Raw genomic sequence first — 17,941 nt, forward strand, 5'->3', positions numbered from 1 at the left:
CTTTCAGTGTTGATGATGAACTCCAGCAACGGTCGACTTGTGGCGACAACATTTGTAACAAACACTCCTTTTAGTGTTGATGATGAACTCCAGCAACGGTCGACATAGAACTCCTGACAGTGTACCACAATAATCAATAGTGGCGACGGCAATTGCAACATCCCAATCTTTTACCAACGTCACTTGGTAGCGACAATAGCAATAGCGACCCCATTTTAGCATTAACCACATAGAAATAGCGACGATGACGACATGTCGCCGATGGTACTGATAGCGAATTTTCTTCCCTGTTTGGACGCTTTTTGTCATGGCTAAATCTGAGATTTTTTGTTGTGACACATGATATTTTGATTTATTTGCCAAATAATATATAAACATTAATGATAACAAAAATTGTTTATAAATCTTTATACATGACGCCTATATACGGAAAAAAGAAGCAAGAAAATTACTGTTTTATTGACAAAATAAAATATCCTGGAACCGCAGGACACCTGTTTCCTCCCGTCTTTTATTGAACAACCAAAAAGAAAACCAATCAAACCGATATGAATCAAACACGTGGGTATTTGTGATTTTACTTCTTGTTCATAGGAGCAAACCTGGACTTGATTTTTTCCACTTCTTTGGTTCCAATTTGGAATGCCTTAGTCAACACAACATCTTCCACCGGAGGAGATGACCCAAACAAAGTGTCTGCCGCCCTTTGAGTACCCGGAAGCTGGCTGTTGAAACCTGCAATCACCGCTGCAGGAACCTTTCCATTGTTAATCTGGAAGTGAATTAAGCCTCTAGGGAACGTAAACACTTCACCCATCTTGATTGTCTTTGTGAATAGTTTGTTTGCTGTAGTTATGAATCCCACATCCAATTCTCCGGTCAACACAAACACTATCTCGGTGGCTCTTGGGTGGGTGTGTGGTGGGTTCAGGCCTCCAGGTGCGTAATCAATGCGAGCCATGGCCACGCCCAGAGTGTTAAGCCCAGGGACTTGTTGGACAAAAGCAGGTGTAACAGTTGCACCGAATGTGTTGTTAGTGAGAGCTGCCTTCGCTAGCCCCGCAAAGAAAAAATCGTCTGCAGTAATATTACTTTTGCAGGGGAATCCGTTCAATTTTATATCTGCTTTTTGTACAATAATTCATCAACAATTAACTTCTCATCGAATGACAAAACACATCATGCAAATATGCAATATTTTCAATGGAATATCACAAATGGAAAATGATGAATGCCGCCACTCTACCAAACGTAGTAGATATGACAACAAAGAGTTCAATTATTAAGTTATCTAAAACTAGGAAATGATAACTACATTAACTTGGAGGTCTATTGCAGAATGAATGTAAAATGGTTTATTGACATTTTAGAATAAGTAGAGATGAAGTACCTGAGGCAAGATCTGCAACACAGACATCTTGAAGCAAGTCGGGGTCTGCAGAGACGAAGGAAGCCAAGAAGATAGGCATCAACATGCTAATCGCCAACACATAAGCACGAGTAGCCATGGCAAGTCTTGATTACTCAGAATAAAGAATACACGCTTTATCACTTTATATGGGGAAGGTGATCAAATGATTATTTTGGGAAGAAAGGTGGATTTGAGTAGGAAGATTGATGGTGGTATTTATAGTGGATTGAGGGAGGAGGCATTTGCAGTTTCAGATCGGTAGCGGGTCGCTTTCGATACCTTAGAATATAATCTCTAGTTGTGTCTTATACTAAGGACTTCATTAATTTTATGTTTTAAGATAAGTGGGAATTTCATGTTTTGAATTGGTCTTCAAATTTTTGTCAACAAGAATGTTTTAATGCTTGCTGTTTTTGTTATCTGGGTTTGAATATTAAAAATAGGTTCTCAATTCATACAAATTATTAATATGTATTAATCAAACATGCAAAAACATGCCGTGAAATTACTAATTATGTTTTTCCGACTATTGCATTTTAGTAAACTTAATTATCAAGCATTTTAAAATATTATTTTAATAGTAACAGTTTACTCATGCCCAAGTAAGCATAAAAGAAATTCTTTCTTTGTTGTAAATACTAATGTTTGATTTAAAAGCTACCTACTAAAATATAATGGAAAATGTATATTATTTTTTTCTATTATTTATATAACGTTATGACTGTCACCACAATTTTAATGATATAAATTGTTAGGAAATCGTATTAATTCTAATTACATTTTTTATTAAGTAAATAATATATAATTATAACATAAAATAAGATACGTAAACCGAAGAATTCTCATACAACCTCATTACAAAGCAATTCAAAACCATCCTATTAAATTGTTTTTTTTTTTCTTGAAACAACCCTAATTTTGTAAAAAGAAAGAAAAATACACTCCCCCAACCCCCCTTTACAGTCGATGCATTCTTAAATTAATTTAATCAATCTGAAGAAAGCCTTGATTGAATGTTGTTTAGATTTCAATTATTTCCAAACCATGATTACAACTTCCTCAGATTTTACGTTTAGTTTTTTATTAGGCATTTTAAAATAATATAACATTGTTATTATCATAAATTATACGATGTATTCTTTTTATTCAGAGATGAAAATGTATACATTCATATTTAATTAAGAACCTACACCTCATGCATGTTCCATGCTGCTAAGAATTATATACTTCATACATGATGCATGAAATTGTAAATACCTATATTTAATTGTTAAAAACTTATATTATAATTAAATACACAAAACCCAATGGATACACCCAAAGGGTTGACAAACACTCTCCGTCAGAAACACTTTTATTATAAGTCTGATATAGGAAGTAGCGGGGGTAGCTACTTTAAAATATGTAAATAGTACACAACAGGCATATATTGTTCAACTTCCATTTATTATTTGTAGTTAATTTGGGGGGAAAAAATATGTTGTCCTTGATAATGTATATATGGACTATCGTTCCAAATAGACCATGCCGTACGGACCAAGCACAAAAGCAATGGTTATATATCCTTTTATTATACGTTTGTAAACTGAAACGAATGTATATATTTAACCTACCTATAATATCGTGCCTTTTACTCCTGGAAATTACTTTATGAATTGAACCTTGTCTATCCATAATGTGTTTATAACAAATCAGTTAGTAGTAATTATTCATAATATTTTAGTCCCTTTCAAACCATAATCACTTGTAATTATTTAAAACCAGTAAGAAATCAGCATTAGTATGTGTTTAAAATAAGTTATATTTCAAAATATCACATCATTATATAGAATAAGAGGATTTGAGCTACATGTTTCCATTTAGAGAAATGATCACTATCGAGTCTGGAACTCTATGTTCGATGCTACGCTTACTCATGTAGGGGAGCTTTTATTCTAACATGATATAATATAAAATGCTCTGGAGCTTTTAGAAGATGCACACCGGATTTACTTTTCTCTAACATAGATCGGACATAAAGTGGTATGTCCGCCATCAAAACACATATTATGAACTAGTGTTGAGTACTCTCAATTTATTGATCTTTTTCATAAAAAACTACACTTTGTTTTTTCTTTCGTTTTAGACGTATTCAGTATTTTTTATTAGAAAATACCGTATATTTTTCATGACACACAAAAGCGTGTGTCGTAAAATAAATTTCATGTTTTGTGAAAATTGAAGGATTTACGACCCGTATTTTGTATGTCATGTTTCATTGTCATAATTAAAAAAACACACGGAGCACACCAACAAATTATGTGTCTTCGTCTCTGTCATATTATATGAAGGTTTGTGACGATCGGATACATTTCAAGTATGGATAAGAAATATAAAACCAACCTAAGCAAAATAATCAACAAAAAGTAAATAATACAAAAGTTCTCCAAATCGTTCATTTCACAAAGAAAAGAGGTTTTGTCTTCACCAAGAAGACGAGTTTGTCACAAATACGAATGACACAAAGACACAATCAAAACTATCACGACCACAATGACAACATTAGGGTTTTCACTAATGTTGTATATATACTAATCTATACATGTATAATTCATGATTGATAGGATTTTATCTAATCTATACTAAGAACCGATCTTATCATAAAGATATCGGATCTGTGATATATTCTATGTTTATATATATCATTCACTAATATACAAGGAGTAAAAATCGGATAACTAAACTATAAGTTGACGTTGATAAAATTTATACATTCGTGCTAACAATGTGCATATGCTGACGTTGATAGATCAGTGTGTCATGTGTTTGACTCATCAGATCATAAGGTGTGACCTTATAATCTCCCCTATTTGACGATGTCAAAACTAAACGTCTTCTGATATATAAGTGGAATGCGGAATGCTTTTGGTTTGTGCTCCCCCTTAGAATAATAATGACATCTTGATTCTTGCAGTTTTAACAAATGCTCCCCTTGAGAAGATGAATGACTCATCAATCATTTATGAATTGCATCAGACGAAGGACGAATAGATAATGAGCTTGAGCTGAGCTGAGAAAGTTGACATCATCTTGACTCGACTCCCCCTTAGAATGTACTTTTTTGTAGTTCTAGTAGCGAGATTTTTTCAGCACGATTTTCAGTGTTACCAAGATTCTCTCCCCCTTTTTGACATCAGCAACTAACTTCGAGCTGCATGGAGTTTCAACTTATAGTCTTGTAAGATTGTGATGTCTCCTGATAGTGTGGGCTTAAATTATCATTCATTGGCATAGGAATTCGAGATGTCATCAACGTGTGGTGCCATACACTGAATCATAAATCTCTTTTTTTAGAAGAAAAATGGATAGAGTGGATAGGTTCGTATAATATGTCACGGACAATGATACACCCATCGGCACATAATTTCGAGCTTTTAACAGTGTGTGGTTTTACACAGTGAATCATCAAGCTCTGTTAAGAAGATAAATGAGAGAATGTATTGTTTCAGTCACGTTGAGGTGAAATCAGCATGAATCATTAACAATTGGTTTCAACTTCTATATCGTAGAGTAAGTTGCAATCTAGAATCAAAGATTCACCATTAGTTCATAATGGTACGATGTCATACCTTAAACTAGGAGGTTAGGGACATGAACAACCCTTTGCCATTTAAGGACCTGTCAAGTATCTCTTATGCTGATGAATATGATACCATGGTAAGTGGTGGTTGTCGAGGCCAACAAACATAATAACCCTAAATATTACACACTAAAGTAGTGTATAGTGGTAAAGGGATCGTATCCACGGAGATTGGTCCAATTTTATAACTCTATGAGAAATCTCTTTGTAAAAATACTTGTTAAATGACAATAAAAATAAAATGGGGGGTTTTGGTGTTTTGAAATACTTGAAACAAACTAGAATTAACTATGATTTAAATAGAAAATTTCAACAAAAATAAGTGTTTGATGTAAAATCAATAAGGGAGAGATGGTTGACTTTAGACTTTCATTACTTGAACATTTGGTTAAATAATCATGAGAATACCAAGGTGCAATACTTGTGTTTGTAATCTAACTTGGCTATAGCAATTTATAAGCATAACTTGCCTCAAATCTTCTTTTTTGTGTTAAAATGACTAGAGAAGCTCATAGCACATTTCCTAAATCAAAGTCACAAAACTAATGAAGCATGTAATTTTGTGAAAATCAACTAGCATTGGGTTTTAAGAGTCACCAAATCCAAAGAGTAATCTATTGCTTTCATTACCACTATGGAGAAAATATTTTCTTAGTGAAAATGAAATGCAAACAAACATTTAAACTAATTGTTGCTTGCTAAATTGAAGACCCGTTACTTAGTCAAGAATTTAACCAACAAAGATAACATTCATATATCAATATTCATGACTAGAGATATATAACCATGAAGGAAGCTTTCATAGAAAATATAATCATAAATATTCAACACAAGTTCATGGAGTTCTTCAAAATAACCAAAACATTCAAGCAATTACATCCAAGTCAACCAAATGAAAATCTAGCCAAGCATGGCTAAGATTAAACAAAAACAAGAGGGATTAGAGATACCAAACATTGTCTTAGATTCAAGATGAAAGGAAATTACACTAATCTTCCAAATATTCTTCAAATCTTCCCAAAGCTTCCTAGAGAGAAAAAGTGGAATGTGTTCTTCATGTTCCCCCTACAAATGAGCCTCCAATCTCCAGCTAAAGAGGGCTAATTTCCGGAATCAGAAAGAGACCAAAAGCTACCCACCAAAATTCCACAAATAGAGTCAACAAGTCAAAACCCGGAAACAACTCAGCACAATTCACGTGGACTGCGTATGGACCCACGCGGACCGCGTGGGTTATGCTGAATGTGAAACTTGGTCCATTTAACATGCATTTAAGCCCAATCTTCATTTCTTCAACTTTAGCCCATAATCATAAATCTTTAAGACCCATTTTCCATTCCAAAGCCTTCTAATGATTGACCCAATACTCCTCAAATTTCTTGTAGCTCGATTTTGCGCCGTCTCATCATCATCTTTGCCCATAAATTAGATCCAAACTGATTTCTTCTTTTACGCAAGCACCTAGCCCAATCACACCACTTCAAGTCCGCAAGCAAATCACATGCTTCCATGAGTCCCGCATCCTTCTAAGCCTCCAATAACAAATAGTCTTCGAAAAATCCTGCAATTAAGCTCAAAAGACTAGAAAGCACCCGGTGAAGGAGAAAAATGACAAAAAGAGAAAATATGCATGAAGATTGACTAAAATAAGATGGAATGTGCTAAAAAAAACTACAAAAAGAAGTAAATAAAATGAAGCTATCAAATCACCCCAAGCTTAAACCTTACTTGTCCTCAAGTAAGACAAGACTAAAATGAACTTGGGACGAACTACCCTAGAAATAAAAAGAATGGATAGAACCATGGAACCTGTTCATCGTTAGTCAACATGGTCAAAATTGATCTCGCTGCTATCTCACAACTTTTTCATCCGATGACAATGGAACCATAAACCACAGCCAGGACAACTCCTTTAGGCGAGTAAGGAGGGATGAGCAGTCACAGCCTCAATGGAACATGCATACAATGAAGAACATCTGTAGTAGGGAGAAAGCAACTGGATGGGCTCGGGTGGAGCTCTTTTTAAGTGCACACTCTGATCTCACGTCTGCTGGTTTCTCTCATATGTAACTAGGTTTAATCGCTCGGGCACCGTTGTAGGAATCGGTTCACTTAGTGTTGGCCCAAACCTCCCGTAGTATCCGACTCGACAGTCTCCCTAACATCACCAATTTGCGAAAAACAACTCGATCTATATACAATAAAACATACCTAAATAAATGAATATCAAATGTCGGGTGACCAAAATGTTAGAAAATTTAGTTCAATAATTGAACCGGTCACCCTTCTCAGATTTCTGTAGTTGGGAATTTGCCTGCCCAAACTTTTTTTTTTTGAAGTAGAAAACCCTTTGACTGAAAATTTGGTTCTCAAAGGTGTGTAAGTGGAATCAAAAGGGTAATGATATAATCCGAATGGCCTAAATGTAAAAATGACCATGTGTGGAGCATAAAGATGTAATGTAAGCTCCTTTCAAACTTGTGATTTTTTTTATTCATGAAAATGTCCACATGCGGACTAAAAGACTTCTCTAAAATCCTAAGAAAATCGCAAAAAGATATGGTGATGTAAAAACACCGGATATAGATTCTACTCGGGGACAAGCACTAGTGCTTCATCCTAACGGTTCAAACATGATCAAGTGTGATCCTCTCGGCGGTAGTGACCGCAAGGCTAAGAACATCCATTGCTATAGTATATCCTACAGTTGTTAGTATTGTACGCATAATTTTTCATGAAACTACCTGGCCATGATCACTTACCCCTTTAAGCTACCAGCATCTGATCCCAAGTATGAAATCCCAAGTTGCAGCTAGTGGTCCCGGTTCGGGTGAGATAGCAACAAGATCCTGGACCAATAATGATACAATAACTGTGAACCTGTTCCATGGCATCCAAGAGAGGTGAGAATAAACAGACAACAAAAATGCATGAATGTTAATACCCTAAGCTAAATGCCATGCAAAACAAAAATAAAAAAAATAAAAATAAAAAGAATAAAATGAAATCTTTTTGGAATTTTATAAAAGTAAAAACTAAAATGAATGCAATTTAAGGCTAAATGCTATGCAACCTAAGCTAAAATGCATGAGAAAGAAAAAAGAACAAAAAGGGAATACCCCACCCCAAGCTTAGAAATAAGCATTGTCCTCAATGCTTGGGGCGAGGCGAAAGTACCTAAACCGGCGGATCGGGAGGAGGATACATGTATTGGGGGTAGGGGTAAGGGTAAGGTGGAGGGGGATAAGGATGGGTGGGTGGGGGTATGGATAGGGAGGCGGAAGTGGGACGTTCTCGAAATGGTTTTGGGATCGGTGCCATCCCCACATATGGTGCGTTTGTTGGGACATGATTTGGTGTGAGACACAAAGCGCATCGAATCGCTCGGCAAAATTGGGGGGAAGCGGGTAATACCCAGGAGGGGCTTCAGGCTGGGCGAGGTGTGGACCATGGGTGGGCTCATCGACGGGCTCGTCATCCATAGGCATCTCGTCATCATCTTGATTTTGAAGCACATCCTTATGGACTGACTGAGTGATGGTCCTCGCGAGTCTCCACTGAGTGCGATCGTTGAAGGTGAAGTTGGTGACTCGAGGGTCAGGAAGAACGAGATACCCGACCCCTTGAGGAAAAAACCACGTGAAGCTGCTCCTGTTTCTGCGACGGATGTGGTGCATGTTTATGAGGGCACGCTCATCCAAAAGAATTTTGTTGTCAACAGGTTGGAATTCATCAGGGAGCTCGATGTCAAGAATGCGAGCCAAAAGTGTGACAAATCCCCCAATGCAAATATCACCGGACGTCTTGGATCTCATGTCGGCGCGTTTTTGGAAGAAGAATGAAGCAAAGTCCGGGATTGGCGGCCTTTCACACCTCGTGATTGAACTCAACAGGTAGGACGTCGAAAATCGTGGATGTGTTTGAAGAAGGCAAGCCCAAGATGTCGTTTATCATTGCAAAATCGATGTACCTTTGGTCCCCTAGAAGCTGGAATGCGGCTTTCTTTTTTTCGCTGTCGTACCCGCTGTCGGCGAGAAACTCTCTAGTGGGGAGCTCGTAAGTGTGCGCGATGAGGTTGAGAAGGTTTTCCCACCCAATGTTACGGAACAATTGGGTGACCCCTTCAAGAACCCCAAGTGATATAAGCGTGGGCTTGCACACGAATTTGGTAGATGCAACTTTTCGAGGCAAGCTCTTTGTGTAGTTTTCGGCTGCCTTGGCATCCCGAAACCTTGGGACATCGGGAGCATCGCTTTGATCTCTTGTCGGGGCTTTGCCTTGGCTAGCAGCCGAACGCTTCCTTGAAGTAGACATGGACTTCCTGCACGAAAAAATAACCACTACACGAACCACAATTTCAACAAACAATATGTCAACCCCAAATCACCAACTAACTTCCTATGGTCTTCTAAGGCATTTCAATAATCAAAGCAAGAAGATATTCCTAAATTCATTGGATACAATAGCATATGAACGGACATGCATCTTGATCAATTAAACAAAGGAAACAAAATACCCGTTTTTGATGAAAGTTCAAAGTTTGCGCGTGAAAATTCGGGATTTGACAATCTTGCAACTCTCCACCCCAAGCTTTAAGCTTTTGTTTGATATCCCGAGAGAAGCAATTTACCGCGAAAACCCGACGAATCCGGCAATGGCTTGAAATTCTGGCGAAACTTTCCGGTGAGCTTTGGGAAATATTTTTGGTGGGGTTTGTAGCCTTGCCCAAGAGGAGTACAATGGTGGTGGTGGAATCACGAGAGGTGGCCGAAAATCGGCCGGAAAGTGGCGGTGGGAGAGTTATGGCACCCCGAGATACAACAACAGATCGGACCGTTGTTTTAGTGGGGCTTGTAGAGATCTGAATCTGGAGAAGAATGGCGGTGGTCTCGCGAAAGTCCGACCGACGGTTTGACGGGAAAGTGAGTTTTAGTGGTGGAGATGAAGGTTCTCTAATGGAGGTTAGGGAGAAGAAGAAGAAGAAGTGGGGAAGAAGAAAGGGTCGGCTAGGTATAAGGTAGGGTAATTGGCAGTCAAACCTGGTCAAAAAAATAGTCAACGCATCGGGTACACGCGAACCGCGTGAGTTTCACTGGATGTCTTCTGTTTTCGTTTAATGGACGCAGACGATAGAGGGACCACACGCGGACCGCGTTAATAAACACGCGGACAAGGACTCGATCACACGCGGACTGCGTGGGTTGAGCTGAATCTCTTCTGTTTTCCTGATAATGGAAGCGGACGATAGAGGGACCACACACGGTCCGTGTTAATAAACATGCGGACGGATACTCGACTACACGCGGACCGCGTGGGTTGAGTTGACATATTCCAACATTCTTTTTGCTCTTTCACCATTACGAACACCGGGCCCTTAATTCCACATTCTTTTATCTCAATAAGGAAGGAGAAAAGATGTTAAATCCAAAAATGAACCAACCACGACATTTATTCGGAACTAGAAAAGTTGAAAACTTTTTGTTTTCCAAAAATGTCCTTCTTTAACGTCTTTGGCGAGACGTGCTCCCTTCTTGATTTCAGTACATCGGGGCATCCAATTGGATGACATCTAGGATATTCGCATTAAAACCTTCTTAGAAAGGTTTCAATCGATACCCATTGACTTTAAAAACTTGCCCCGTTTCTTCACTTTGAATTTCAACTGCTGCATGTTCAAAAACTTTTAACACAACAAACAGACCTATCCATTTTGACCTCAATTTTCCTGGAAATAACTTCAATCATGAATGATAAAGTAAGACCCTATGCCCCGGTTCAAAATTCTTCCGGGTGATGGACTTGTCGTGGAAGAGCTTTGTTTTTTTCTTATAAATCCTTGCGTTTTCATAGGAGTCGTTTCTCAATTCTTCTAGCTCTTGGAGTTGAAGTTTCCTATGCCTTCCCGCCTCGTCAATGTTGAAGTTGCATTGCTTGACCGCCCAAAATGCACGGTGCTCTAACTCGACGGGAAGATGACATGGCTTTCCAAAGACCAACCTAAACTGGGACATTCCTATCGGGGTCTTGTACGCAGTCCGATAGGCCCATAAGGCATCGTCAAGTCTCAAACTCCAATCCTTCCTTGTCGGATTCACTGTTTTCTCTAGAATAGACTTCAATTCACGATTCGAAACCTCCGCTTGACTATTCGTTTGAGGGTGATAGACTGTAGAGACACGATGGGTCACGTGGTACTTCTTCAATAGAGCCTCCATCATTTTGTTGCAAAAGTGCGTCCCTCTATCACTAATCAAAGCCCTAGGACACCAAACCTCGCAAAAACATTAGTCTTTAAAAACTCGCTAACCGTTTTGGCATCGTTCGATCTTGTGGCTTTGGCTTCAACCCATTTAGAAACATAGTCAACCGCGAGTAAAATATAAACGTTGCCAAATGAGACGGGAAATGGGCCCAAGAAATCAATCCCCCATATGTCAAAAATTTCACAAACAAGGATTGGATTTTGGGGAATTTGGTTCTTATGCGAAATGTTTCCCGTCCTTTGGCACCGCTCACAAGTTTTGCAAAACATATAACAATCGCGTGACATGGTTGGCCAAAATAATCCACACTCAAGGACTTTTCTCAAAGTCCGGCTACGTCCGAAGTGTCCCCCACAAGCAAATTCATGACAAAATTGCAAAATGGATTGGTTCTCTTGTTGGGGTACACATCGCCTAATGATTTGATCGGGACAATGTTTCCACAAATAAGGCTCATCCCACACATAATATTTTGCATCACTTTTGAGCTTGTCTTTTTGAGCACGTGTGAATGTGTCGGGATACCTTTTTGTGACCAAAAAGTTAACGATATCGGCATACCAAGGAATAGATTGAGTAAGGGAAAAGAGATGCTTATCCGGAAACTTGTCCCGCAATGGGAGAGGAGTTTCATTTGAAGTGATCCGGCTTAGATGATCGGCAACGAGGTTCTCGCATCTGCTCTTGTCCCGGATTTCCAGGTCAAATTCTTGTAACAGCAGGATCCATCGAATGAGTCTTGGCTTTGCATCTTTCTTCGTCATCAAGTACTTGAGAGCTGCGTGATCCGAATACACTATGACCTTGGTACCGAGTAGGTATTGTCTGAATTTCTCCAAGGCGAACACTATGGCCAATAGCTCTTTTTCCGTGGTAGAGTAGTTGCTTTGAGCATTGTCTAGTGTCCTTGATGCATAATAGATCACGTGGGAGGCCATCCCATTCTTTTGACCCATGATGGCGCCTATCGCATAGTTGCTTGCATCATACATGATCTCAAAGGGGAGATTCCAATTTGGTGCTTGCATCATGGGAGCGGATGTAAGCAACTCTTTGAGCTTCTCAAAAGCTTCTTTGCATGCCTCATTGAACTTGAAATCGACCTCCTTTTGCAAGAGTTGGCACATTGGTCTTGTTATCTTTGAAAAATCCTTGATGAACCTTCGGTAGAAACCTGCATGGCCTAAAAAAGAACAAACTTCCCGAACACAAGTCGGGTAAGATAAGCTTTGAATAACATCAATTTTGGCCTTATCTACCTCAATTCCTTTTTTAGACACAATGTGACCTAAAATGAGACCTTGACTCACCATGAAATGACACTTCTCAAAATTCAAAACCAAGTTTGTTTCAATGCATCTTTTTAAAATTTTGTGAGATTGGTTAAACATTCTTGAAAAGAGTTGCCATATACCGTGAAATCATCCATAAAAACCTCAATTATGTTTTCAACATATTCCGAAAAGATACTAACCATGCAACGTTGGAAAGTGGCCGGGGCATTACATAACCCGAATGACATTCTCCGATATGTAAAAGTACCAAATGGACATGTAAATGTTGTCTTTTCTTGGTCCTCCGGTGCCACCGAGATTTGGTGAAAACCGGAATACCCGTCGAGACAACAATAATGAGATTTCCCGGCCAACCTTTTTAACATTTGGTCAATGAAAGGCAATGGGAAATGATCTTTTCTTGTACTTGCATTGAGTTTGCGGTAGTCAATACATACTCACCACCCGTTTTGCACACGGGTGGGGACCATCATACCTTTGTTGTTCTTGACCACCGTGATTCCCGTCTTCTTTGGAACGACTTGCACCGGGCTCACCCACTTGCTATCCGAGATTGGGTAGATCATCCCCGCGTCTAGGAGCTTCAAAATATCTTTCTTGACCACTTCCATCATTGGCGGATTCAACCTTCTTTGTGCGTCCCGGCTTGGCTTGCATTCATCCTCCATTAGGATCTTGTGCATACAAGTGGAGGGACTTAATCCTTTAATATCCGCAATCGTCCAACCCATTGCTTCTTTATGTTCCCTCAACACCTTTAGGAGTTGTTCCTCTTCGCACTTGGTTAGGTGAGTTGAAATAATGACCAGGAGAGTCTCATTGTCTCCCAAGTACACGTACTTCAAATGTTGAGGGAGGACCTTCAATTCTAATTCGGGTGGTTGGACAAGGGAGGGTAGCAATCTCGTGTGAGTTTGAGGTAATTCAATCTGCTTCATACTAAATTGGGTGGTCTTAATGATTTCAAAATTGTTGACTAATCTTTCAATTTCGGGGTCTAGTGAGTAAAGCTTCAATTTCTTGGCCAATTTTGCACAGTCAAACCCCTTGCTCAAGATCATCTCCAAAATGTCATCATCACACAACTCGAACAACTCTTGGGTCATTGGTTCAATAATATCAACAAAACACAAAGAGGAAACATCACTAGGATATCTCGTAGCGTCATAAATGTTGAAACTTATTGTTTCACCATCAAACTCCATTGTCAAGCTTCCCGCATATACATCAATCTTTGTTCTAGCCGTTTTCAAGAATGGTCGCCCAAGTAAGATTATACCCGATTTTGAGGATACTTGTTCATCTAGGTCAATCATGTAGAAATCCACCGGGAAGACCAATTGGTTTACTTGAACTAGGACATCTTCCAAAACACCTCTAGGAAAGACACTTGATTTATCCGCAAGAGATATTATGACACCGGTTTCGCTTAAGGGTCCGACATTCAATGATTCATACACCGAGTATGGCATGACATTGATAGAGGCACAAAGATCAAGCATAGCACTACTGAAGGTGACATCTCCAATCTTTCAAGGGACTGTGAACATTCCGGGATCTTTACACTTGGGTGGAAGCTTCCTTTGTAAAACCGCGGATGCGTTTTCGTTCATCGAGATTTTCTCATTCCCTTTCAACTTTCTCTTGTTGGTGCAAAGATCCTTCAAGAACTTTACATATCTCGGAATTTGTTTGATCACGTCAAGTAAAGGGATGTTTACTTCCACCTTTCGGAAGGTGTCCAAGATCTCTTTCTCCTCCATATTCTTCTTTGAAGTTGCAAATCGGGAGGGGAACGGTGGTTGGGTGGATATTGGTGTTACTAAAGGGGTAGTCTTCTTTGGGGCTCCCACTTGTGCATCGTTCTTGACTATAGGTACTTCAACGGGAATGATCTCTATTTCTTCCTCTTCTTCCCTTGGCTTCTTCTTTGAACTACTTTCTCCGGCTTGTTTGCCACTTCTCAAGGTCACCACATTGACATTTGGGTTCTTTTCGGTTTGAGAAGGGAGTTTACCATGGGATTCCAACTTTCTTATGGACGTAACTATATCTCCCATTTGTGCTTCAAGTTTGGAGATACTAGTCCTTGTCTCTTTTTGGAATTGTTGGGTACTAGTGGCTAGAGATTTGAAAATGTCTTCAAGAGACATTCCGGAGCTACTTGGTTGAGATTGAGGAGGTTGTTGATGATGATGTGGAGGGTGCGGTTTGGGTTGATAGTGTGGTTGTTGATGTTGGTAATGAGTGTGTGGGGGTGGATAGGATGGTCTAACCAATGCATTTTGAGGCAATGGTCTTGGGTTACTAGGCTAAAACTCCTTAAAATGACCTTTAACAAGGCTGAAACTCATTAGCAAGGAGTCTGACACTCAGTTGATTTGACTGAATGAGCTTTCAAAGCAAAATTTTTCCGGGTTGTCACATCATCCCCCCGTTAGAGGGAATTTCGTCCTGAAATTAGCTTTCTTAGCAATACTACTGGGGTTGCGCTCCTTTGATTTGTAGAATACCCACTTGTAGACCTGACAACTTTGCCCTAGTGTTCATGATAGGATTCATACTTGGTGCATCTATCATTACCTCGTGTATATAAGTCGTATTTAATTAAGATTTCTAAGACGGTCGGATGTGCGACTCTGCCCCAGGTCCACAACCAAACAAGGAATAGGAGATAGGGCGGAAGCACACATACTAAATCTGCGTAATCATAATCATATACCATCCTCGCATGTACATTGAATAGTAATAGGTGGGTTGTATTCGTCCTTAGCCTCTGTGCTCGAACTTGGTCTTCTGGACGAGTGGTATTTCATGACGGGTTGTGGAACATACGATAGCAAGGCCTTGGAGGACAAAGTACCATTTGCACGAATACTTCGGGGTTTAGAATACAAAAGATAAAATTGAGGTTTAGGTCGGACTGTCGATACAGATGATGAAGGTTTCGCGAATTTGACGGCCAAGGCGATAGAAACCTATGAACTTAGTATGGTGAGGACCACGCCAATTCATGACGATTGATAGTAACAGACTCTTTACCGAATAAAGTTCAGGCTGATTTGAAAGGAACGTCTGTTATACAATGATGTACCCCTAGTTTGTTCGACAATGTACTCCTAATGTGTTCGACAATGTACTCCTAGTGTGTTCGACAATGTACTCTTTGTAACTGTTCTAGTGCTTTCTGTTCTCCCCTTATATGTTAACACTTCTATGCATCGTACCGCGATGAGCGTGTACATACAAATGAAAGTGTTTTGATAACTAGTGTCGATAGTTTATACCACGATCCTCTTTGGTACCACTACGATCGCCTGTCATATACAAGTTATGAATAATTAAGATGAATAAGACAATCCTGATGTATATGCTGAGCCATCATAGCTTCTCTGAACGGATCTTTTAGTTCTCTTGAATACTGTGATCCTTTCCAATAAGTGAGTTATTTAAATTACTTTTAAGTATTTTCCCCCAAGTTTTAATCTTATATAAATATAAATTAATTTTTAAAGTAACTATTATTTCGAAAACGTACCGCTGATCACTGGCGACTCCGAGGTTGATTCCCCTGCAGTGATCATCAGAATGCGTCCATCCGCGCCTGAGTTCTTCAGTATAGGGAAGTCTCTCTGATAGTGTCCAGCTTCACCATAGCAATAACAGGCTTTGTTTTCTTCAACTTTGGGGGCTTGGGAGATCAGTTGAGCTGGTGCCCTGCAGAAACGGACTGTGTGTCCTTTTCTATGGCAGTTCAGACACTGCATTTCCCAGCATACTCCAGTATGGTGATAGTTGCACTTTCCACACTTCGGAAGGGTTCCAACATATCGACTGGCAGGTGCTGGAGCAGCAGGCGTAGTATCGGCGTACATGGTACTCGTTTGTTGCTCTTGTGGCGGTTCCTGTGTTGTTCGCTTCTTCTTCCTCCTGTTCCCCGACTTTTGATTATAGTCCTCTCAGTTGAATGGCTCGGGAACCGAGACTTCTACGCCATGGCGGACATCATGGTCGATGAGTCACTGGGCCGGGCGTTTGGCACCATCGAATGTGGTTGGGTTAGAAGACAACACATCTCCTTGGGTCAGGGCAGTCAGACCCCAGATGTACCTTTCTATCTTCTTGCTCTCCGGGGTAACCATCCTGGGGCACAGTGCTACCAAGTCGCTAAACTTTTCAGTGTATGCTACTATGTTTGAGCCGAACATCTTGAGCTCCCATAGCTCTTGTTCCAGCTTTTGTACTTCGCCCCTTGGGCAGTACTCTCCCATCATCATTTCCTTCAAGTTCTCCCAACCCGTCGAGTTAGCCATTGTTAGAGTCAGTGACTTAACATAGCCATTCCACCATGTTAGGGCTCTTATGGAGAATGTGCATGCAACAAACTTGACTTTGCTCCCTTCTAGGCATGAACAGATTTCGAAGACCGAATCTGTTTTCTCAAACCATTGCATCAGAGTGATGACTCCTCCACCTCCATTGAAGGATTTGGGTTTGCAGCTCATGAAGTCCTTATATGAACATTCCCATGGGTATCTCCGTGGTTGGTTGGGTGAGCACCGCTACCAGATCCACTGATATCACTTGCAGGAATTTGGGTTAGGGCGTCTTTTGTTGCTGATGTTAATGCTGCCTGAAAAGCTGCTAGGTCGAACTGTGGTGGCGGGTTCTCTGTCGTGCTAATGACTATGCATCTTACCGGTCTACTGTGAGGCATCTTTTGCTAAGAATACAAAGATGAGGTGGAATAAGTCTATAATAGTGGATAAAAGGTGAAAGCTGAAAGACAAGGTTATCCTAGTTCTGAGTGTGTCTGGTCCTGAGTTCTGGAAACAATTCATAATAGAGTCTATACCGAATAAATTTTATGAATTTGAAATGGCTATCCTCGAATGAATATCTGTGACCTGAATAACTGTTACCAGTTGCAGGTAAAGAAAATAATCCTAACACATAGGGTGAGCAGTGTTTCCACTAACTCATTAAGTTAACGAAGATTATTATTTATTAGTGTGACGAATATGACATTTTGGTTACTTCGGCTGATCTCTCTTTGAAAACTTCTTCTTCAACTTGTTCTTCTTCCTCCTTGACTCTTCTGCTGACTACTATGAGGAAGTGGTTACATCTATCTAGGTTTGTCATGCGAGAATGGATGTGACTTAGAGAATCTATGAGTTTTAGGGTAACTTGATGGGGTGATCCCTACAGATTCCTCTTATAATTGTACAATGTATACAAGTTGTATAGGATTCAAGATGAAATAGACCTTCGAATAAGTGATCCTACTCCAAAACCACAACCAAACAAGGAACAAGTAGTGAAGCGTAGATCAAAAAGTTCTAAGTCTATC

At 39.7% G+C, this 17,941-nt stretch overlaps 1 protein-coding gene across 1 annotated transcript; it reads right to left on the bottom strand.

Moving 5' to 3' along the window:
- Positions 1–377: 377 nt before the first annotated feature.
- On the bottom strand, positions 378–1,607 carry LOC111896413 (germin-like protein 5-1). The gene is made up of 2 exons (XM_023892406.3): positions 1,391–1,607; positions 378–1,122 (listed from the first exon to the last, which is right to left on the bottom strand). The coding sequence occupies exons 1-2, from the start codon at positions 1,506–1,508 to the stop codon at positions 578–580; spliced, it is 663 nt and encodes a 220-aa protein (XP_023748174.1). The 5' UTR covers positions 1,509–1,607; the 3' UTR covers positions 378–577.
- Between the last annotated feature and the right edge of the window lie 16,334 nt (positions 1,608–17,941).

Source organism: Lactuca sativa, chromosome 9 (genome assembly GCF_002870075.4).
Source record: "Lactuca sativa cultivar Salinas chromosome 9, Lsat_Salinas_v11, whole genome shotgun sequence".
Taxonomy (NCBI): Eukaryota; Viridiplantae; Streptophyta; class Magnoliopsida; order Asterales; family Asteraceae; genus Lactuca; species Lactuca sativa.

Bases quoted from the DNA above. Each gene is read 5' to 3' on its own strand.
- LOC111896413 (XM_023892406.3), bottom strand. From the start codon at position 1,508: ATGGCTACTCGTGCTTATGTGTTGGCGATTAGCATGTTGATGCCTATC. The intron at 1,123-1,390 runs GTACTTCATCTC...TACAAAAAGCAG, and splicing joins TGTTGCAGATCTTGCCTCAG to ATATAAAATTGAACGGATTC.